The sequence below is a fragment of the Salarias fasciatus genome, chromosome 3 (assembly GCF_902148845.1).
Source record: "Salarias fasciatus chromosome 3, fSalaFa1.1, whole genome shotgun sequence".
Taxonomy (NCBI): Eukaryota; Metazoa; Chordata; class Actinopteri; order Blenniiformes; family Blenniidae; genus Salarias; species Salarias fasciatus.
In genome coordinates, this window is record NC_043747.1 from 22,092,329 (window position 1) to 22,116,040 (window position 23,712).

Sequence of the window (23,712 nt, forward strand, 5' to 3'; positions counted from 1 at the left end):
TGCACCGTGTGGCTCGTGCTCAGCACCGGGAAGCTCTTCAGTCTAACTGCTAACGTACTTTTTAAGTGCCTCTTTCAATAAACGAGTTATTTGCAGCGTCTCTTTGTGCGGGTCTGTGAAAAATGTCCCAGAAAGATCACAACGTATTTACAGAGTAGGGATCTTTTTACTGCATCCATTTCAGTCACAGGAGCGTACAAGCTGAACTTCATGCATGTAACTTCCCAGATTTATGTTCCGTTCACACAGCGACGCTGATAGAAGTGACTGAAAACGCAACTTTCTGAAAATGACTGAAATGACATTTCAGAAGTTTCAATAAAATCAGCTGAACAAGGAAAAAAAATCTGAAAATCTGAACTTGAAAATGTGTGGAACCTTGACACTGTTTGCTGAGTGAGTTTGAAGAAGACACTGCTATCTGTACAAATGTCAGTTATTTGGATGACGACAGTGTGAAAGATGTTTATGCTTCTGCAGAAAACCACAGCAGTTCAATAATGACATCCCAAAAACCACAGTGCATGCAGGTGCTACTTGCTCACACTCAAACCATCGCCTAGCTCCCCCACACAAACACCCACACATCACTCACCTCCATTCCCCAATGAATCATCGTCACCTCAAGCCTGGGGAGCCCCACTGATCAAAAAAAAAAAAAAAAAAAGAACAAAAAAAGTTCAGTCAAGTCTGCACACAGGTGGACTCCATCCATTCTATATTTGTTCTGTACTTTCTCCATCTTACATTTATCAAACTTCCCTGTTTGAACTTCTACGAAGACGATTCAGTTACAGTGAAAGAATCACATCATCTCATGACAGAATTTTCTCATTTCTATTGTATTTCTGTTGTGCAAATACAATGCAGTCATCTCAAGGCCTTGACATAAAAACACAACTATTCTATATGAGCACGCAGAGAAGGTGGAGGAAAGGAAAGACTGCATTTTGACAGGAAGAAACCTGCAGAACCAGACTCAGAGGTGAAAATACACAATAAGATGGTATCCACACTGAATCATACGATAGGGATCAAATGAGATCAAAAATGACTGAATGCCCAGACTTCCTGTTATGGTCTCAAACTTAAAAGTCCTTGAAAGCCCATGAAATGGCACATTACCGGGAATGGTGCCATCTTTTGTGCCCAAGTTACATAAATTTAAAATATTAAGAGTATCATTAATCTTTGAACATTGTTACATAATAAAAACATGAAGACTCACCATCACTCAGTTGTTCTTCATTATTAGGGTCTGAGCCCGAGGGCACCGACTGAAGTTGCAGGGGACCCCAATGGAATTTCTCGGTTTATTATTATTTTGTTTGGCACCTTCCATTGTATTTTTGGGACCTAAACGTACATTAAAAGTTGCTAAATGTGCCACACACATGAATTTCGTAGAGATCTTTGATATTTTGGAGGGAATACACATGTGACCAGCAAAATGCTTCAACAGCACCTCCTGCAGAATTAAGAAAATCAAGCATACATTTCACCAACAAGTATGGAATTTGAACAATTTAAAAATATAGTTGATTGTGGCCCAAATTTACAAATTTCCTAAAGTAAATTCATCTTGGTGGTACTCCAAAGGACCTCATATATAGGCCTGTTGATAGAAAAAGGGGTTCGTGAGTAGAAGTTGGAGAAATCTTCAGCAAAAGCCAGATGATTTTGATGTTTTGCCATAAAACAGGAAGCGCAGGGTGAGTGGCCTGAACATGGTCCAATCACCATCAAACTTTACACGTGGCATCAGAGTCCCGATCTGATCACAGCCATATGGCGATAGGCCATAGCACTAGGGCTGAACGATATGGGCAAAATTTCATATCTCGATATCCATGCCAGATATCCCGATATCCATACGATATATTACAATGGATTCAGTGAAAGTTGAGCATTTTTCAGAAAAATAAAAACATCATAATACAAAAGGATGTAAAAAAAAATGCTGTTTTATTCATGAGAACTCACTGCCACTACCACCAAACTTGTTTGTGGAGATTCTGCAACCGCCCTCTGCCATCAGCTGTCAACCAGTAAACGAGGTTTGTGGTTGGCTGGCCTTACCTGTGCATGGGCGAGCTTACATGCAGGGCAAGCAGGGGAAATCTTGATATCGTTGATTTTTAGAAACTAATGTCCTGAATGTTCATATCCCGATATCGATATGATAACAATGTATCGTTCAGCCCTACATAGCACCACCTGCTGGAAACAGGAAGTATGTGAAAAAAGTAAAAATAATTCCCACAGAAAACTCGTCCAAGTTGTTGATTCCCAATTACCTGGAATTTGGCAAACAGAAAAGGGACTGATGTTCAAAACGTATGAAAATCTTCCACTAAAATCTGAGGTCGTGGTGGCAGCCATGGCACCTTGACATTCACCATGCAACTACACAGCGTGAATCGTCTGAACATGGTTCAATCGCCATTAAACTTCAAGCGTTGATCAGAGTCCTGATCTGATGAAAGCTATCTCACAACAATGACCATCGGCCGCAGGGCCACCTGCTGGAAACAGGAAGCGTGGTGTATGCTCCGATCTGGTGCAAACCAATCCAGCTCTGATCATCAGGTGATGATGATAACTATAGTTGGCTATCATGTTACCTGCTAGAAACAGGAAGTGAGGTCTATATGCTGCTTTAACGCATTTGATCAGACTCTGGCCCTGATGACTGACAGTCTTATTTAAAGTCCTCCGGTTGCAAGGACTTGGTCAAGGCTGCTGGCAGTTTAATTACTGTTTTTTTGTTTTGTTTTTGTTGTTGTAATCCTCACCTTTGTTTAGAATTTGATACTACGTGATAGAATACTATTGCTGAATTTTGATATTGCAGTCTGCAGGAACATAGTAGCCACTTCCTGAATGTCACCCCACACCTGCGAGCTTCGCTTCACTGCCTTCATGCTTGAGGTCTCATTAAAAAAACCTTGAAACACGTGTTTCCTGTTGATGTATTTCACATTTGGCAAGCTTAACGGATTGTAAGAGGATTCAAAATGCTCCTTCTCCTTCTTTTTCTGAGCTGTTGGATCGTTACAGGTATGAGTGAAGATACAGTTTGTTGGTATGTTGAATGTCAGGAGTGGTTTACGAGCTGTCTGTTTTTGTGGCTGTTTTTTTTATGTTTTCTTCATGGTAAAGGCTGTAGGATGGGGATGGATGCATTGATGTGCAGACAAGAAATGTGTTTGTTTCCTCGGGTGTTTTAACAAGTTAGAGCCCAATGGCCAACCCTTCATCTTTAAAATCCTGGAAAAAGTTGTTGCAAGTCAGCCACGTAATATTTATGTACAAGTGATCTATTTGACTAAAATGAGTAATGAAATGTGTGATAAACTCCATTAAGTTTTCTTTTTATGCAGATGATACATAAATCTATTTATCTATACAATCAGATGACACAGATGAAGTCGTACGAGTTGCAATTCTCTGCTTCTGAACGCAGATAAAACAGAAGTTCGTATATTTGACTCAAAATAGAGAAATAGAGAGAGAAATATATGTAAACATATAGTAACACTGGGTGGCATTACTTTGACCTCCAGTATCACTGTTGTGTTACAGGTAACATGAGACAACGTTTGGTTTGTCGCCATGTTGAATGTTGTGAGTGATCTCCAAATTTTTGTCTGGGCGTTATTTGGGTTTTCTTAAATATCAAGGCTTAAGAAAGAAATATGTTTGCTTCAGAGCTTCAACCACTTTGTTTAACCTGCACATATTAAATATTAGTATTTAAAGAATGGATCATTCTCCAAGGATGATGGTTTAAAGCTTCAAAGCATTTTTTATATGTGTATGCACTGAAAACAGATTGAAGTGTTAATAAATGAGTGTTGACAAGTTGTCTTTGACTAAAATAAATTGTTTCCCTTCAGGAATCAAAGGGGAGGATCCAACAGTGAAATATTATGGACTAAGAAACAACTCAGTGTGTCTTCGTGTTACCAAGCCACCACCATACATGGATGGTCATTGGAAGAAAGAAAAAAAAACAATTGCTTCTCTTGCATTTGTTAATCCCGACTATGAAAAGAAGGTGGTCTTCAGTCGTGAAAACTTCTCCTTGTGTATAAACGAGCTGACAGATTCAGACTCTGGTGTCTATGAAGCCTTATTCACAGACTCCAAGTACAGTTCACATACAGAAACTCATCATGTTACTGTGGAAGGTAGGTTTTCTTCAAGATGTATTTGTCATTGTTGTACACATATTATTTTCCCAATCATGCCACAACCGAAAACTTGAAAGAATCCATGAACATGCAAACTTTTCCTCTGTTCTGAAATAAATTATCATGTACATTTAGTTTTATTTCATTTTTTGGTATTATTCGAGGTGTATAAAGCAGGCAGGTCAAACATAAAGCCCGAGGCTCCAATCACCACCAAGAAAACTGATTTTTTTTTTTATAAATTACATATTATTAACTTCTCAAGTATCGGAACGTGAGCATGTTTCACCCTTCATCTGGGATCACTTAGTGTCAGCAAAAGTTGGACAAAGTGGTGTGTAAGACAAATAATTGTCCCCAAAGATATCATAAATTTAGTTTTTCACTCTCTGTTTTTTTAATTTTTTTAATTCTATTTTTTTTATTTAACCTTTATTTATACAGGTTATCCTATTGAAACCCAGGGTTTCATCTACAAGAGAGACCTGTGCAGCAGCAAATAAATATCAAACAGACATACAAAAAACAAAACAAAAAAAAAAAAACCCAACAAACATTAAAATATACATACACTAAGATGAAGCAATAAAAACACCAGTCATTATTAGAACATTAAAAACATGAGCAATCCCCTACTGACAGGCTCTTCAGCTTTCCTAATCGATTTCTGAATTCACCAAGAGGAATCAAGCTGGAGAGTTTCAGTTCACTTTGTAACTTGTTCCAGGTTGAAGGTTCAAATTATTTCAAGCATAAACTTTAACTTCTCTTTTCTCATACATTGACATACATTGATGGGCTTGTTTCTTAGAAACGATATAAATAAATGATCTGGTGATTAAAGTTTCCATCATCCGAGCTGATATTCTCTTCATATCAAACATTAAAAAATAAAAAGGAAACAAAAGAATACATTTTAGTACAGCTGGTTTTCATTTAATTCAATTTCATCTTATTTAATTTAAAAAAGTAAGCAAATTGCTACATAGTTTTGAGACCTCTTCAATAAATGTGAAGATGAATGATGAAGTGAATAAACTTTAGACTGCTAGATGGTGACAAAGTGCTGAATCTGCATTAGCGAGGAAATACACAGGATGTAAAGTTTTTTTTGTGTGCTGTTTCAGGTATGGTTCCTCCGCCTGTGGTGGTGGTGCATGCCTCCAACCTGTCTGCAGGATCCTGCAACATCACAGTGAACTGCTCTATCCAGGACGACTGGGCGACGTCCCACTGCGACGCAGACGGATGCAAAACGTCCCAGACGTCAACCCACACTTTCAACATCAGCATCTTCACAGAGAAGAGAACTGCTGTCTGCAGAGGAAACAACTATGTCAGCACAAATCATGAAATTGTGAACATAGATGACTGTAAGTATTGGATTTTTGAAGTAAAACTAATGATTGTTAGTTCTTTGAAATCTTCTTTAATCATTTTATTGAATTGACTGAATGGATGTTGTTAACTATGCAAAATACAAAAAGTTTCAAGTTTTGGTCCTTTTTTTTATTTAATAAAAGCAGCTCATTTGTAGTTTTTCAGTACATCCTTCACTTTTAATTTGGTTTGATTCAAGCAATGTTCAAGCACATCTTCCTACTTTTTGCTGGAAATCTATTTTCGTGTGTTTCCAGGTTTCAGTCATCAGAGGAAACCTCAGAAACACCCCACATCACATCATATACTCATTTTGATCATGGTTTGCTGTTTGGTCTGTGTGTGTGTGCTGGGTTTGGCTCTGAGGTGCTATCACCACCCCCGGGTAAGCTGCAATGACCACTCACAACATCAGAAGTTTGTATAGTGATTTACTGCAGAATTTAAATATTTTACTTGTAAATATTTTACTTGTGTTAAAGGAATACTCCGAAGATTTATGACCCATGCCCTATCCCTATCATTGACAAAGTTAGACAAGCTCATAAATACCTTTTTTGTGTCTCTGCGTCCAGTGGCTGTATCCCAGCTGTTAGCATCGTAGTTAGCTTAGATCAATTGCTGGAAGTCAATAGGAAACAGAGCCGGACTGACGAAAGTGGACAAAATACTCCTTCCAGTGGTCCAGGGGATGGCGTTTTAGCACGTGAAGTAAATCCGAATGGTTATAAAACATTTTAAAAGATGTGTTATCTTTTCAATCCGTTAAAATAAGGTTTTGATACACACAGACCTGTGCATGCGCAGTGCTCTACGGAAGGATATACCGGAGGACAGCAGTAGAAGCCATAGACTCAGCCGCTGTGCGCCGGTATATCCTTCCGCGGAGCACTATGCGTCCACTTTCATCAGTCCGGCTCTGTTTCCTATTGACTTCCAGCAATTGAGCTAAGCTAACTACGATGCTAACAGCTGGGAACAAGCCACTGGACGCAGAGACACAAAAAAGGTATTTATGAGCTTGTCTAACTTTGTCAATGATAGGGATAGGGGGTGGGTCATAAATCTTTGGAATATTCCTTTAAACAGTCCCCAAAGGTCTGTCAAATTCCTTGTCACATCCACTCATTCATCAGTGGTGACGGCTGTTACACTGAGCACTTCATCCATCCATTGAGAGCAGTTTGGGGTTCACTGCCTTGCTCATGGGATGTTGATGAACATTTGTAACCTATATCATGTCTGAAGATGTATCTGAATTGAATATTTCCCGACACAGAGATCTCCAGCTCCGCCAAAAGAAGGCCAGCCAGTGCAAACACCTTCACAAGAAGAGGCCGAAGTCTCCACGCCTTCTTCCTGCTACGAGAACGCGGGGCAGCCCAGGCCCACTGCCAGCCCCACACAGCAGCCGGGCTCCCTGGAGAGTCCCACGGCCGATACCATCTACGCCTTCCCGAATGTTGCTGCCTCTGCCGGCAAAAGGGACGGCAGGAAAGACACTGGACAGGAGAACACGCCTTCCACTTCACAGTCTGTCACTGTGCATGAGACACAGCGGCCAGAGGTTGACACAGTTTACTGTCTGCTGCAGTTGCCAGGAAAGTGAAGTGACAGCACCACCAACTGGTCGATACCGGATTCAAGGAGCTCTGATCAAACAATGCAAGTTGATCACGAATGCTGGAAAGCTGTTGATGAAAGCTGGACACACCTTTAATAAATACTTCAAAAAAGAAGACATGTGAGTTGATCAGCAGATGAAGTTCTTCCCTGTCTGGAGTCCCGATCAGGGAGCCAATAACAATCAATAACAGAATAGCATTTGTATAAAATAGTAGAACTTGAAAATTCTTAAAATTTTACTCGTACACATACCAATCCTCACAAAGGATACAGGACGGAGCAAGTAGTAAACAAATAAAGTGAGGAATAAATAATCTAAGTCAGCCTGAGAAGTTCAGAGATTCTTTAATATTAATGAGAATGAAAAAAGTAAGACAGATTTTAAATTATGTTCTGCCAAAATATCAAGAGGAGGAGGAAGGCAGTTGGTGCAACAGACATCGGAACTCTGCAGCTGTCCTGGAGAACACTGAAACTTGATGGTGAACTGTGGTTGAGAGCTTTGATCCTTGTTTGATGATCATGTGTCAGATCGTGACTGTCACTCGGCTGCAGCTTCACGCTCACATTAGAGTTAGAAGGTAACGCTGGGTCCTGAAAAGTCACTGAGGGGGCGGGGCTATAACTCGGTCACAACATGGAGTGAGTACTTCAGACAGGTCATCGCATCTGGCCCGCAGCTGGACCTGTGACCACTGTGTATTGATCTGTTGGAAGTCATGTGGATGCTTACTTGAATGGGTGAGAAGGTTTTTCGTATTATTGTATTTTTCAGTGACAGTTCTCATGTTGACACTCACTGCCTCTTTACATAAACTTTACTGGAACTTGTATCTATTGTCAGTTGTATTTTGTGTATAAAGTACTGGACACGTGTAGCAACATTTACAGACATTGAAATTCCTGTTTACTTTTTTTACTCCCCCGTCGTTGTATTAAGTGGTAAAACTGAAATGATTCCACATCGGGGATTTGAATGAAACATGCTTCTTCAAACTTCTGTCTCTTATCTCCTCCTCTTCTCTCTCCATGGCTCCCTTGGTTGTTTTCCTCATCTTTTCTGTGTGATGCGAATGTCACTTTCCCTAACTCTAGTGTGTGAGTGGTTGCGTGGGCGGAGCCACAACAGTGATTGGACATCAAGGTGTATATACGTCTGTGTGTGTTCTTGTAAATACCACTGAGTGAGGACCAGTGAGAATTTTAGACCAACAAAGTGAGGACACTTAACAAAGTGAGGACATTGTTTCCTGTCCTTCCAACATTCCGTTCACAGCTGCCTCCGGTTGAGGTGAGGATCTTCAGTCCATCTCCACGGTGCCGCCAAGTCCTAAGGTCCTGCAATCAGGACCTTAGGACTTCTGGCTTTTAGTGTGTGAATTTATTACAGCAAGATGTTGTTTCCCTGACACAGAATTCTGGTCCTTGAGTCCCTGGTCTACCCGAGTGCAGCGTCCAGCAGGCAACAGGTGATATCTAATCTGTGTGTGTATTTATGATCCCTCGCTCGCAGGCGGGGTTCTCAAGCTGTGGCTCTCGGTAGTTTTCCACAGTCGGCCCAGTCATGCCATCCTCGCTCCCAGGCTCATGGGTCAGTTACATTACAGTTTATCAAAAGCTACACAACCAGTTGTATATAAAAGGTTATATCCATTCGTATGAAAGTACTTTTTCCCCTTGAGTATCATATGTAAGCAAGCAAGCTTAAGAATAAGAATATTAGAAATAAAATTAATTCCCACACTCCTCATAATCGAAGTTATCTTCTAGTCTGTACTGGTCCTGACATTCCTCCAGTCTAACCTTTGGTTTATGCTGAATCAAGAACAGAGTTGAGAACAAATCATTTCAGGAAGTGGCACCAAGACTGTGATTTAGCTCCCATTGGCCCAAACAGACGTGCAGCAGAAAACTGGGTGGATGACCATTTCCATGCTAGGATCGGCACTTATCAAGTTGGACGTGAGCGTGCGATACGATGGAATCGACAACAGGCCTGAGATTGTGGATGCAATTTTGTATCGGTGTGGGTTTGCGGTGCAGCACAGTCAAACCAAGTCTGAAAATAATTATTAAGTAAACCTCAAACATGTCATAAAGCACATCCACACACATCTCAAGGTCAACATCCAGAAGGGACTCATGTGGAGGAGGTTCCTGTGACCAGGACGCCCCCTGGTGGCCTTCCATCTGTTTTTACCGGGAATGAAGACCTCATGATGGATCGTGGAAAGGGGTGGACATTCTTGGTCCTCTCGGGGCACAGTCCTGCATGTCTTCAATGAACCCAGCTCCAACACGCCTCAATTTAATGAATGGATCATGGTGAAGCTGTGTGGAAATCCTGACAATGAGACAATCACTGCTGTCCGGTGGGTTGAAGTGAGGACCAATTGACACCCTGCAGGATGAGGGCCTTGATGACCAGATTTGATCTCAACTGATCTGGGATCTGCAGCAGAAATCCTGTCTCTGGTTTGGTTTGGAAGCAGGTCGGGGTCAAACAAAAAATACAACAACTGATCATTTTGAATCCAACAAATTTAAGTATGGAATGAAATAAACTCCAAATTAGGCATTAAAATACTTTTAATTCTATTCTTAAACATCAATTCTTCTAAAAAGTCAGGTTTAAACATGATTTAGCTTCACACCAACTTTTATATGACAGTTTTTTTTGGTTCAGTGTGTTTTGTGGCTGAGAGACAACAGAGAGAGTCAGAAGTCTTTATCTCACATCTTAATGTTGCTTTACTGATCGAAAAGGCTGAACTGAGATTTTTACTAATATTTCTCTTTGATCAAGCAGTTTAGTCTGAGCAGAATTGCTGATATGAATTGCCTCCTTTAGCTGCTCAATAATACCTCGTGTTCAAACAATGACGTTAAATTCACCTGTGAGTCTGAACTGAGTCACCTGTTGAACCAGCCCACTGTAAAGAGGAGGAGCAGCTCTGTTCAGGTGATCTAGGTACAAAAACGCACCCAGGAAACCACGAAGCACTGAGTCAGTTCAGAGTCCAACTCACAGTCGGCTGTGTCGGAGAGGGAGAGACGGGTGAGTCTTTATCGATGTGTTGTCTTCTAATGTTGAAGTCTCGATCAAGGTTGTCACTGTGGCTGCTGCTGTCTCTTTCAGCCTGACTGAACATGTCTGATGTGGATGAAGAGGAGGACAGATCAGAGACTGTGGACAGGTAAGAGACATCAGCTGCTCCTGCAGAGTCCACGTCCAGAATCCACAAAAACAACCAAACAGAAGAGAAGATGCAGCACTTGGTGTTTTAGTCTGCTCAAAATGAGCATTCAGTCATTTAGAACTTCAGTCCGAACCAATGATCCAACACAACATTTTCACCACATCTGAAACTCATTATTGGGCAGGGTGGGTCTGACCTTTGACCTTTAATCTCTTTACAACTGTGTTTATGATTACCGTCCTGAATCACTGGGTGTGTGTGTGGAGATATTTCCAGCTATTTTCAACACACAGCAGATTGGAGATGCTTTCTGATTAATCTAAAATTGGGAAAACCGACAAGCAGACTGACCACATGACCAAAGATGTCTAAAAGTACATTTTCTGATTGAAAGCTACTGTGAAGGAGTGTTTCAATGACTGACCTGATGGTAGTAAAACCTTAGGGTGTGGTGGTGGGGTGTGTGTGTAATGGGTTATTCTGATAGTCATAGTAACAGCACAGACAGATAAAACAGTTATGTAATGAAGTTAGCCTGAGCAATGTTTACCAAACGTAAAACAAGTGCAGAGAGTCTGAATTTTTGAATCTTTTAAAGTCAAATAACTGAGGGAAGTGTGTGTATGTGTCTCTGTGAGTATAGAAGTCAGCAGCTCAGACACACAGCAGAGTTTTCAGGATCCAGCAGGTTGTCTATGAAGGGTTTCTGCTCAAAATATTTTTTTTTCCACAAGTCTTCAGTTGTGACCTGGACCTTCAGCCACAAAAAATAAAACTGTTTGTTTCCTTATTTTTTGTTCAAACGACAATGAGATGTGCTGACTTTAAGGTTCCGCTCCAATTTTCATTAATTTCCATTAAGCAGTATGAGAGTTGAAGGTGGACCTTAATGTCTTTGCTGTGTGTTGCTCAGAGTAAATGTTTGGTGTCCACAGAGAGAGGAAGAGGAGTGATGTCTTTGAGGAGCAGCCAGAACGATCCAGAAGCAGAGCTGCGCAAAGTAAGAGTGAACATGTGTCTGCTGAGGGACTGAAGAGACATGAAAGCTTGTTGTTTGTGTGCAGTCTGATTGTTGTTGTTGTCTCTGAACAGGAGTTGGTCTGCAGCAGCTTCTAGAAAAGCATAAGAAGAGTTTGAGGAGGAGATGTAAACATGTGACTGAAGGAAGTGATGAACCGGGAGGAGGAAGCCTGCTCAACAGGATCTACACTGAGCTCCACATCACAGAGGGACTCAGTGAGGAGCTTCAGAGGGAACCTGAGCTGCAGCAGCTGGAGACAGCTTCCAGGAAGGAGAGCCTCCATCACACTGCCATCAGGTGTCAGGACATCTTCCAACCCTCAGCCCAGGAGCTCAGACACATCCGAGTGGTTCTGACCAGCGGCGTGGCCGGCAGTGGAAAAACCTTCTCGGTGCTCAAGTTCACTCTGGACTGGGCCGAGGGCCTGGAGAACCAGGATGTCAGTGTGCTGGTGGTGCTCTCCTTCAGGGAGCTGAACCTGCTGGGAGAGCGGCCGTACAGCCTCCTCTCGCTTCTGGGTGTTTTCCATCCCACGCTCCAGAAGCTGACGGCAGAGGAGCTGGCTGTCTGCAAGCTGCTGTTCATCTTTGACGGCCTGGATGAAAGCAGACTTTCTCTGGACTTCAGCAGCAGCCAGCGGCTGCTTGACGTCTCCCAGCAGTCTTCAGTCAGCCTGCTGCTCACTAACCTCATCCGGGGGGATCTGCTGCCCTCGGCTCGGGTCTGGATCACTTCCCGACCGGCGGCGGCCCATCAGATCCCTCCAACATGTGTGGACAGACTGACAGAAGCGCGAGGCTTCACTGACGCCCAGAAGGAGGAGTACTTCAGGAGGAGGCTGAGTGATGAGGAGCTGAGCAGCAGAATCATCTCCCACATCCAGACATCCAGGAGCCTCCACATCATGTGTAGAATTCCAGTCTTCTGCTGGATCACTGCTACAGTTCTGGAGCACATGTTGAGCACAGAGCAGAGAGGAGAGCTGCCCCAGACCCTGACTGACATGTACTCCCACTTTGTGCTGGTTCAGACACACAGGAAGAAGCTCAAGTACCATGAAGGACCTGAGACGGGTCCACAGGAGCTTCTTCTGAAGCTGGGCAGGATGGCCTTTGAACATTTGGAGAAAGGAAACATGGTGTTCTACCAATCAGACCTGGAGCAGTGTGGTCTTGATGTGACTGAGTCTTCACTGTCTTCTGGAATTTGGGCTCAGATCTTCAAAAGAGAGTCTGTCATCTTCCAGAAAGTCGTCTACAGCTTCGTCCATCTGACTGTTCAGGAGTTTCTGGCTGCAGTCTTCATGTTCCACTGTTTCACCAACAGGAAGACAGACGTACTGAAGACCTTCATCAGTAAGAAACATCTTCACAATGATGATTTCATGTCTTTGGACATTTTCCTGAAGAAAGTCCTCAAGAAATCCCTCAGACGCCACAATGGTCACCTGGACCTGTTTGTCCGCTTCCTTCATGGCCTCTCTCTGAAATCCAACCAGAGACTCTTAGAAGGTCTGCTGGGTCAGACAGAGATCAGTCCAGAAACCATCCAGAAAGTCATCAAGAAACTGAAGAAGACCAAGAGTAATAAAAAGTCTCCTGACAGAATCATCAACATCTTCCACTGTCTGATGGAGATGAAGGACCTCTCAGTACATCAGGAGATCCAAGAGTTCCTGAAGTCAGAGAACAGATCAGAGAAGAAACTCTCTTTGATCCACTGCTCAGCTCTGGCCTACATGCTGCAGATGTCAGACCAGGTCCTGGAGGAGTTGGACCTGGACAAGTACAACACATCACTGGAAGGACGAAGGAGACTGATCCCAGCTGTGAGGAACTGCAGGAAGTTTCGGTGGGTGTAGGAAGTACTTCCTGTAGTTACTCTATGGAGATGTTCCTAAATGATCTGTCAGGAAGAAACTCCAGCTGCAACAAATGATGGTTTTGATAGTCGACTAGTCGGATTATGGACCACAAAACATGGAATTCAACTGTTAAAAGTCTATTTTACGTTATATAATTTCATTTTATTGTTTATTTGATAAAGATGAAACTCAATATTCACCTTAAAAAGCAGTAAATACTTTTTTGTGAGAATATTTAAATGATAACCCTCAGGGATTGGTAGTTTCTTTAGTATTTCCTATAATCTCAGGCTGTCAGTCTTTTTCTTATGAGATTCATTTTGGTCTGTCATTTTTGAAATGTATTTGAAGTTTTAATTAACATTTTCAATTCAGTTTAACCAATAATGGAATTGCTCCATGAATTTAGAGTGTTGTACTGTATTCAGTCCACTAGAGGGCGAACAAGCAGGACAACCAATCCACTTTTCGAACTAAGCAGCAGCTGAAAACTCTTTTGTGCTTCAGTGAAGTGTAAAACTATGGGAGTTGTTCAAGCACTGACAGATGTTCACAAACTGTTTTCCGAGAACCAAGACATCCAACTCCTCTCTACACCTTCAACATTTTGAGCTCAGGACATGATCAAAACCCCTGGAATTCCATATTCTATCCTTCATGTCCACATGAACCCAAAATAAAACCCACAGAAGTTGAACTGAAGCTCTGATGTCCAACAGGAGGAATTCAACAAAGTGTCCTCTCTCATAGCAACTTCCTGTCTTCTCTCTGTGTCATTCCAGACTTTCTCGCTGTGGACTCTCTGATTCTGACTGTGATGTGATCGCCTCAGCTCTGAAGTCTATTCCCTCTCATTTGAAACATCTGGACCTAAGTTGGACCATTCTGGATGATTCATCAGTGAAGATTCTGTGTTCTGGACTGGAGAGTCCAAATTGTAAACTGGCGACTCTGAGGTCAGTTCACTGAAATTAGAATGTGTTGGGAGTCACTGAGAGGAGTTGAGGAGGATTTGTGTGTGTGTGTGTGTGTGTGTGTGTGTGTGTGTGTGTGTGTGTGTGTGTGTGTGTGTGTGTGTGTGTGTGTGTGTGTGTGTGTGTGTGTGTGTGTGTGTGTGTGTAAGGGGTGGAATAAGCTGGCTGTAGTCCAGGCTGACGCTCGTGATCATTGATGATTCCCCTGTGCAAATGTCTCTTAGATGGAGTTGTGTGGTCCTAATCACCCGCTCTGCTGGTCTCACCACCCTCTGCAGTACAGTAGCTGAACACTGTGCAGTAGGAGGTCAGTAGGCTCTTCTCCAAGTCCACAAAACACATGTGAACTGGTTGGGCGAACTCCCACAAACCCTCGAGCACCCGAATGGTGGGTATAGAGCTGATCCAGTGTTCCATGACCAGAACAAAAACCACATTGTTCCTCTTGGATCCGAGGTTCGACCATCGGTGGAATCCTCCTCTCCAGTACCCTGGAATAGACTTTCCCAGGGAGGCTGAGGAGTGTGATCCCCCAGTAGTTGGAGCATGTCCTCCGATCCCCCTTTTTAAAAAGGGGAACCACCACCCCAGTCTGCCAATCCAGAGGCACCGTCCCCGTCCGCCACACGATGTTGCAAAGACGTGTCAACCAAGACAGTCCCTGCACATCCAGAGACTGGGGGTACTCAGGGCGAATCTCATCCGCCCCCGGTGCCTTGCCACCGAGGAGCTTACCAACCACCTTGGTGACTTCAGCTTGGGTGATGGACGAGTCCACCTCTGAGACCTCGGCCTCTGCTCCCTCCACGGAAGACGTTGTGACCAAGAATACCGTCCAAGAATATCCCCAGTTGAGGTCAGCAGCTCCCCACATCCACTGTAAACAGTGTTAGTGAAGACCTGCTTCCCCCTCCTGAGGCGCTGGACGGTTTGCCAGAATTTCTTCGAGGCCAACCGGTAGTCTTCCTCCATGTCAGTCAGTCATGCTCCTGCGTTGGGGCTGGTGTCCCGTCCCGTTGTGTAGAGCTGACCAGAGAAACCAGGTTTTTCCAATACAGGCGATCTTGTGCCAGCAGGTCTGCATCTCTCACGGTAATTCCATGTTGTCGGAGGTCGTCCGCAATGATGTCGAGCCATCGAGTGCGGGGCTTGCCTCGTGGTCGTCTCCAGCCTGCGGCCTTTGGGTCAAACTTTAAAATGGCTCTTGTCGGGTGGTCAGGGGGAAGAAGGAGAACATGGCTGAACCAGCGGATGCGGTGTTGTGCAGCCAGACAGGAGGCTCTGGGCTGGTTTGTGCGGGCTCTGAGCGCTTCATTGGATATTCGCTGTGGCCACCTAATGTTCTCGATGGTTCTGAGAGCCCTGCTATCAAAGCCATCTATTCTTTTGGCCAGGGTCTTATTTAAGGGCCATGTTTTCGAGCCATATAACAGAATGGAGAGTATGGCGGTGTTGTAGATTTGGAGCTTTGTCTTGCGTGAGATGGCTTGGCGCCACCAGAGTGGTTTCCAGACAGACTGCAGGGCAGAGACTGCCAGAGCTCTCCTGCGGAGAATCTCTGGTTTAAGATCCCTGTTAGCTGTCATTGTGGATCCCAGATACATAAAGTTCTTCACAGGCTCAACGGTGTTGTTACCAAGCAGGATAGGAGGTGGGTCTGGTCCCTCACCAACATGCATGAACTTGGTCTTAGTCCAGCTCACATGGAGACCAACCTTTTCTGCCTCTTCACTGTATACACTCAGAGAGTCCCTCAGCTGACTGTAGGAGGTGCTGAGCAGGGTGGTGTCGTCGGCATACTCCAGATCTGTCAGATGGTAGTTGCCAAAGGACAGTCCGGGTACTCGCTCACAGACCCTGCGCATCAGATGGTCGATGATACAGTTAAACAGGTCTGGAGCGGCTACACAGCCCTGGCGGACACCACTGGAGATGGAAAACCAGTTGGAGTCATGGCCGTTGACACGGACACAGCTCTGTGCGTTGCTGTAGAGCAGCTTGAAGAGGGTGGTGATCTTTGGAGGTGCACTGAGGGTTTGTAGGATACTCCACAGTGATGAGTGGTGGACTCTATCAAATGCAGCCTTGAGGTCTAGGAATCCAACGCAGAGATGGTGGTCTCTCCGAAATTCAAAGACCTTCTCTGTCAGAAGCCGGATGGTGGAGATGTGATCTGATGTGGAGCAGTTGGGCATCAGTCCAGCTCACATGGAGACCAAGCTTTTTTTTTTTCTGCCTCCTCTTCCATGGCCTCCCTGAATTCCTCCCAGACCCGAGTTTTTGCCTCCACAACTGCTCGGGCTGCAGTTCGCTTGGCCTTCCGGTACCTGTCAGCTGAGTCCCACAGGCCAACAAGGCTCGATAGGACTCCTCCTTCAGCTTGACGGCATCCCTTACTTCTGGTGTCCACCACCGGGTTCGGGGGTTGCCGCCACGACAGGCACCACAGACCTTACGACCACAGCTCCGAGCAACTGTATCGACAATGGAGGTGGAGAACATGGTCCACTCGGATTCAATGTCCCCAGTCTCCCTCGGGATATGAGAGAATCTCTCCCGGAGGTGAGGGAGGATGAGAGGTACCAGCTAGATATAGTCGGGCTCACCTCCACACACAGCCTTGGCTCTGGAACCCAATCTCTCGAGAAGGGCTGGACTCTCCACTTCTCTGGCGTTGCCTGTGGCGAGAGGCGACGGGCTGGTGTGGGTTTGCTTATAGCCCTACAGCTCAGCCGCCATGTGTTGGAGTACACCCCGGCTCTCCCCTGAGTTCTCTGTGCCTTCGGGTCGGGGACAGGTACCTCACTGTTGTTTCGGCTTATGGGCCGAACAATCGTGCAGAGTACCCGGCCTTCTTGGAGTCCCTGGGAGGGGTGCTGGACAGTACTTCGACTGGGAACTCCAATGTTCTACTGGGGGACTTCAACGTCCATGTGGGCAGTGACAGTGAGACCTGGAAGGAGGTGATTGGGATGCACGGCCTCCCCAATCTGAACCCGAGTGGTGTTCTGTTATTGGACTTCTGTGCTAGCCACAGTTTGTTGATATCGAACACCATGTTCGAGCACAGGGGTGTCCATAAGTGCACTTGGTACCAGGACACCCTAGGTCGGAGGCCGATGATCGACTTTGTTGTCGTGTCATCTGACCTCCGGCCGCGTATTTTGGACACTCGGGTGAAGAGAGGAGCAGAGCTGTCCACTGATCACCACCTGCTGGTGAGTTGGATTCGTTGATGGAGGAGGAAACCGGACAGACTTGGCAGACCCAAACATATTGTGAGGATCTGTTGGGAACATCTAGTTGAACCCTCACAAGCTCTAGGGACATTCCATGTCCCTAGAGCTAGTCTCTGTGTCCGAGGATCGGGTCGCCGGGCACCCCGCCATCGGCTGCCACCCATTCCACATTGCCCCTACAGTTTCCTTGGTGGGTGGTGGGTCCGCCGGAGGGTTGGTCACCGCCGCCCCTTCGGGCTGAACCCGGCCGACAGACATCACAAGACAAAATTACAACTTTGTTTGGATCGATTTGCAAAAAAAGGAAATACATAATGAAATAAATGATGAAGCCAGCAGGAATCCAGGCTATAACTAGTGAAGATCCATTTTGTAGTAGATGAAAGGCCAGGCTGAAGCTCATAGAGATCCAAGCAGAAACTCACCAAGATCCAAGCTGAAATGAGCGAAGTCCCAGGAGCTACTGAAGGGAGTGGGGAATCTTGAATGTCCACTATCTGATACTGTGGAAAGATTTGGAGTTCTGTATAGAAAAGGTTGGAGTTTAAAAAAGCTAATATAAAAGACAGTAAGAAAATGTTTGGTAATACTTTTCTTTAAGCACCTGGTATAACACATTATAAGTAGTTATAAACACTAATACAAGATCACAATGCTTTATAAATCACTATACAGCGCTATACAGCATAGGATTAGGGTTAGGATTAGGGTTAGGTCCTGGCATTGTGATCATCTATGAATGCTTATAACTATAGCTACACGTGTTATAATGGCATTATAATGCTTTATAAATGTACTTATGTGTTATACAGGGGGGTTTCAAATAAAGTGTTACCAAATGATTTTTTATAACTCCACATAAATATACACAAAATTATTGTGTGTGTGCAATGAATGAATGAATGAATTCCATCATGTCTCTTCAACTAATAAAACAGGTTGAATCAAAAGTTGTACAGTCAGTGCAAAAGTTGCTTTGGTTCCTGGTGTTTGTTGTTAAACTCAGCTCATGTGTGTCCATGAAAATGAGAAGCCTTTGGTGTGTAGATGCTGTGTTATAGCTGGAGATCTGAGATGTGTCTGAAAGAGCTCTTCTCCTCCTGTTGGCTTCAGCTGTTTGGACTTTACATTTCTAAACTCTTCCAGTCTGAACCTTCTTCAGCTCTCAATGACTTCAACTTCTTTCTATCTTTATCCAGTTTGAAGAGCTGCAGGTTATCAGAGATCAGCTGCTCTTCTGTGGCCTCAGCTCTGAATTCCAACTACTCCCTCCTGAAACATCTGGAACATCTGAACCTGAGTGGGAACCAGCTGCAGGATTCGGGAGTTGTGCAACTGTGTGAATTTCTGGAGAGTCCCTTTTGTCGTCTGCAGACTCTGAGGTCAGTTGACTGTCTGTTACTGTTGTAGAAGGAGAAATGTTTGTCAGCAGCTGAGATCTGAGACTCTGATCCTGCAGTGAGAGAGTGGACTGAGCTCTGCAGCAGCTGGCTGGTGTGTGTGGACATGAGGAGGTGTGTGAATGTTGTGCTGACATGTGGATGATGTGTGTGATGAAGATCCACAACAACAGAACAGCTCATTGATCAGGACTCAGTAATGTGGAGCTGCTCATTTCTCCATCAATACATCTGATTGGTTCCGCCTCATTGACTCTGCTGCTTTCTCTCTTTATTCAGGTTGAAGAACTGCGGTTTGTCAAAGATCAGCTGTTCTTCTCTGGCCTCAGCTCTGAAGTCCAACCCCTCCCACCTGAAGGAGCTCCACCTGAGTGTCAACCAGCTGCAGGATCCAGATGTGAAGCAGCTGGTTGATCTTCAAGAGAGTCCAGACAGCAGCCTGCTGGTGTTCAGGTCAGTAGATGGTTGGAGTGAGTCCATGCTGCTTTCAGCAGGTTTGGACTAAACACAGTCAGTGTGAGAACAAACATCCAGTGTTTGACTCTCAGTGAGGCTGTGAGAGGAGAACGCTGAGCAGCTTCAGGATTGGACAGCAGAGGACACACAGTCAGTCAATCAGAGGAGTCACAGGCTTGTTGTGTTGGTCTGACAGTGGTGGTCCTTCATGAGTTCTGAGCTGCTGACTGCTGCTCTGAACAGGACTGAAGTCCTCACTGCTTCACAGAGACTCTGATCATCTCCTCTCATCTCTCTGCAGGTGGAGGGACGGCTACTGGGGTTAGATCCTGAAGATCTACTGAGAGCAGAGCTTCATCCAGCAGGTAGTGATGGAGGAACTACATGAAGATCTGCAGTGTGAAGAGATGTGAGAGTCCAGCATCGAACTAAAATTCCTCTGGATGTGACTCAGAATCATCACAATGTGTGGACTGTATCTCCTCCTCATATATTATTTTTTCCACATTATTGTTCCAGTCATTATTTGAAGCAGATCGAAGTCTTGAAGTCCCGCTCAGTTTTTTTTCTTCAGTTTTAATCTGGTGCTGATTGTGACTCACTGGTTAACATGAGAATTTCAAACCATGTTAAAAAGGTTGCAGATCTGTTCCAGACAAAGACAGAAGGTGTTTCACTCCATTAATAACTTCAGAAAACTGACAGACTTCACAGAGCTTTGCTTCAGTAAAAGTTAAGCTCCTTTTTTGATCAAATTAAATTATTACTGTATTCCATCACTGTATCATGAACACTGTGTCTACATATCCAGGTCTGGCCTAAAGGAGTCAAATTTGGAGAGTAAAAATAAAGTTGAGGAATTAAAAAAAAAAAAAAAAAAACATGCTGAAGAGTGAAGGGACCTGCATGGTGGCCGTTTTTGGGCAGAACCATTTTTTTCAATCTTGATAGAAAACTATTTCCATGACTCCATCTCTAAACTGAACAATCTGCTCCCTCCTATCAAAATCCTCCTCCTTAAAGTGCCGACTGCAGAGCCTCCACCACTCAGAGGCCGCTACACCTGGCACATTTCACTGTCAGTTCCCGTTCTCTCTTACAACCACTGTCTTTGGGAGATGTTAGAAATGTGAGAAAAATATCCAGAGATATAACGAATTGTCTTGGCTGCAACAAAAAAGAATCGTTGTCCTTTACGTTAAGGTTAGGTTCACAAAACAGAACTGCATTTGAGCCAAAATAATGTCTCAGTAGGGCTGGATGATGTAGAAAAAGCATATTGATTCCAAAAATACGTATATATTGCAACGCTGCACCCTGATGGTATGGTACATACTTTCAGGACCATGGACAGCTCTATAAACCCATAATCAAACCCAGTGCTGTGGAGGCTGGATCTTTACTGCTGACTACCGCTACACTCGTTCCTCTTGTTGGTTTCCAGTGAACAATCAGATACGTGATGCACAAACAGCAAATCAGCTCACCTTTTTTCTTCTTCTTTTTTTAACTGAAAAAAAAGAACAGACCCAGTGTGATTACTGGGAAATGAGTGGAAGTGTTTGGGAGAATCAGGCATTTTTCTGGAATGAAATTTGAGTTTTTCTCAGCTGAGGAGTGAATGTGGTTATTTATGAATAATGTTTTACATTGCCTGCTAATATCAGAATGGGAAGTTCATGACAGGGGAAACTTAAAATGAAGAGGTTAAACAAAGTTGCACTAATGTGTTCTCTTAATGTTGATGTTTCAAGAGTTCTCTTAAGGTTGGTGTATTTTTTTTTCTTCAGATATACTGTATAGAAGCATTTCTTAATTTACTTGAATAAACATGATTGGTTTATGTGACAAGTTCTTTGATGGTTTTTCTATTGGAACAAAATAATTCCAATATCAATGAAACTGGTCTAAACTCAACACTACATCTACACATTTCTTCACAGCAGTCCTGGATGTTCATTTGTCTGTGCTGAGAATTCCTGAATAAATACTATGAAGTTATGATGATCAACAGAGGGAGAAGAGGCCCCTTTTGGCCTGGCGTCATTTAAATACAGCAGGACTCCCTCAAAGTGAGATTAACAGGATTCTGTCTCTCTTATCTCTTGTCCAGCCCCAGCAAATCCAACTGGACCTCTGGTTCTGACAAGAGCCACAATGGTGCAGGAGGCCACACTGATCCAACAACATTCTGGCTTTCCAAACACACCTTGCTAGCATTCTGGCAAATAGACCTTGTCTGAGTTTCTCCATGTACAAATTAGTATATCAAAACAAACAGTCGATCTGATCTTAAATGTTTTGACTATGAGTTACAGGGCAGCTGGATGGAGTCAGACAGAGCCCAAACTGTAAACATCCTCCTCATCACTCCTGAGAATGTCCACAGTGTCACAGTGCTGCCGGCGTTAGCTTGACTGACCGACAACATTCAGGTCTGTTCCATAGATAGTAAATACAATGGATGTACCTTTCGTTACGTCACTCATAGCGTAATGAAATCCCATTGTGAAGATTTCAGCGAGTTCAACAGGATGCCTTTTAACTTATTATTTTTTAATTATTATTTATTTATTTATTTATTTACACATTTATTTCCCTTTTTTCCCCCCACAGATTTAGATTTTCTTATGGCACTGATGTGTCTCCATAACTTGAAAGATGAAGTGTCTGTCAGCATGACAACTGTAGCTTTATATTCTCATAGAAGGTTCTCATGTTGCTGAGCGGACTAGGATTCAATGTCAGAACACACCGTGGCTCTGGGGAGCGCTGAACTCCGCCGTGCTGGTGAACTAGCAGAACCAGTGACGGCATGAAGGAGAAACGTTGGCCCAGAACATTTGGAGCTGATGGGGAGAGTTCATCCTCACCATGAAGCTCATACTGAGCTCTGGGAGTCAGGTCTGATGAGCTGAAAACACCTGATGCTCCAGGAAACAAAGCCACGTTTGACTCATCAGTCATGTTTAGACTTCACAAGTGAATAAAGACCTTAAACTACGTTAGTAACAAATCTAGAGCATTAAAGAGAGACGTTTACTTTCTGTATTTGCTTTGCTACATGGTGTTTGACCTACCTGTTGCTCCAGACCTCCTCCAGTGGAATTCAGCTCCTCTGTTCATTCCTCTCATGTGTTGGAGGGAGGCGGTGTTGTTGCAGTATGCGGCCGCTAGAGGGAACCAGAGACCCCAAATCCATCTGAGAACCCTGTTTGCCTTATTTAACCCTTTACATGACCGCACTGCTGCTGATTTATTGTGGATTTGACTAAGTTGACAAACGTCTCGTCGGATATTTCCAATATTTTATCATCCACTGTGTTTGGAGCAGCACTGCTGGACATTAAACATTGTTTGTTGGTGTCTATTTTGAATTGAGGGATTTAGAATCAGACCTGGCAACCCGCCGTGCTTAATTGCAACTGTCTCTTTAAAAGAAACATTTCCTGGTTCATTGGTGGAGAGAAGTTTTCCTTTTCCTGTGGAATTCTGTGTTGCACTCTTACTTTTTAAATTGATGTAAAACCACCGTTCTAACTTCAAATATCTATTTGAAACTTCGTCTGTTTTTTTTTTCCTTCTGTAAAGATTTTCAGGCTGCTTTTCTTCATGCCTTGTTTTCTTCATTTCTTCATTCCTCATCCAGTAGTGAGCAAAAACACTTCATATCACTGTAATGGACACTGCAGAAGAGAAATAAGGTGGGAGACAAAGGGTGAGGAACAAACAGCCCGACTGAACATGTCTGGTGTGGATGAAGAGGAGGACAGATCAGAGTCTGTGGACAGGTAAGAGACGTCAGCTGCTCCTGCAGAGTCCACGTCCAGAATCCACAAAAACACCACAACAGAAGAAAAGATGCAGCACTTGGTGTTTTAGTCTGCTCAAAGTGAACATTCACTCATTCTGAACTTCTACCTTTCTGGCAGAGAGTTTATTCATCTTCAGACTGACTTCAGCAGCTTCATGTCTCACACTGCAGTTTGTCTCTGTTCTATTACAATATAATTACAGCTGCAATTCTCACTGAAACCAGTTTTACTGGAGAAATGTTTGGATTCTAGGCCTTCTCTTCCGAGTTGTCATCTGATTTTATTCTAAATGCAAAAATATGAAAAGCGTAACACAACTCATTTTAACATTTTTTTCCCAGCTTCGACACAATATGCATCTTTTCATTTGGGAAGAAGTGCGAGGCTTCACTGACGCCCAGAAGGAGGAGTACTTCAGGAGGAGGCTGAGTGGTGAGGAGCTGAGCAGCAGAATCATCTCCCACATCCAGACCTCCAGGAGCCTCCACATCATGTGTGGAATCCCAGTCTTCTGCTGGATCACTGCTACAGTTCTGGAGCA

General features: G+C 43.8%; 1 protein-coding gene, 2 long non-coding RNA genes and 1 pseudogene across 4 annotated transcripts; all 4 read left to right on the forward strand.

The window, feature by feature from the left end:
- The first annotated feature begins 2,965 nt into the window (after positions 1–2,965).
- On the forward strand, positions 2,966–8,035 carry LOC115386296 (uncharacterized). 2 transcript variants are annotated; one of them, XM_030088555.1, is made up of 6 exons: positions 2,966–3,060; positions 3,586–3,627; positions 3,900–4,193; positions 5,324–5,569; positions 5,834–5,961; positions 6,856–8,035. In XM_030088555.1, exons 3-6 carry the CDS (start codon positions 3,986–3,988, stop codon positions 7,183–7,185), a joined length of 912 nt encoding a protein of 303 aa, XP_029944415.1. In that variant the 5' UTR covers positions 2,966–3,060; positions 3,586–3,627; positions 3,900–3,985; the 3' UTR covers positions 7,186–8,035. The 2 variants fall into 2 exon arrangements, with proteins under 2 accessions (XP_029944415.1, XP_029944414.1); XM_030088554.1 differs by lacking the exon at positions 3,586–3,627 and having other exon boundaries at positions 2,968–3,060.
- Positions 8,036–10,242: 2,207 nt separating this feature from the next.
- LOC115385946 (NACHT, LRR and PYD domains-containing protein 12-like) overlaps positions 10,243–23,712 on the forward strand; it is a 94,545-nt pseudogene continuing 81,075 nt past the window's right edge.
- On the forward strand, positions 11,343–11,800 carry LOC115385993 (uncharacterized). Its single transcript, XR_003931235.1, has 2 exons — positions 11,343–11,402; positions 11,495–11,800. It is a non-coding gene; the product is annotated as an uncharacterized LOC115385993 (long non-coding RNA).
- LOC115385989 (uncharacterized) lies at positions 12,649–23,600 on the forward strand. The gene is made up of 3 exons (XR_003931231.1): positions 12,649–12,778; positions 15,905–15,912; positions 23,590–23,600. It is a non-coding gene; the product is annotated as an uncharacterized LOC115385989 (long non-coding RNA).

Coding starts and splice junctions, on each gene's coding strand:
- LOC115386296 (XM_030088554.1), top strand. CDS start 3,018: ATGCTCCTTCTCCTTCTTTTTCTGAGCTGTTGGATCGTTACAG. Junction 3,061..3,899: donor GAGCTGTTGGATCGTTACAG/GTATGAGTGAAG, acceptor GTTTCCCTTCAG/GAATCAAAGGGGAGGATCCA. Junction 4,194..5,323: donor TCATCATGTTACTGTGGAAG/GTAGGTTTTCTT, acceptor GTGCTGTTTCAG/GTATGGTTCCTCCGCCTGTG.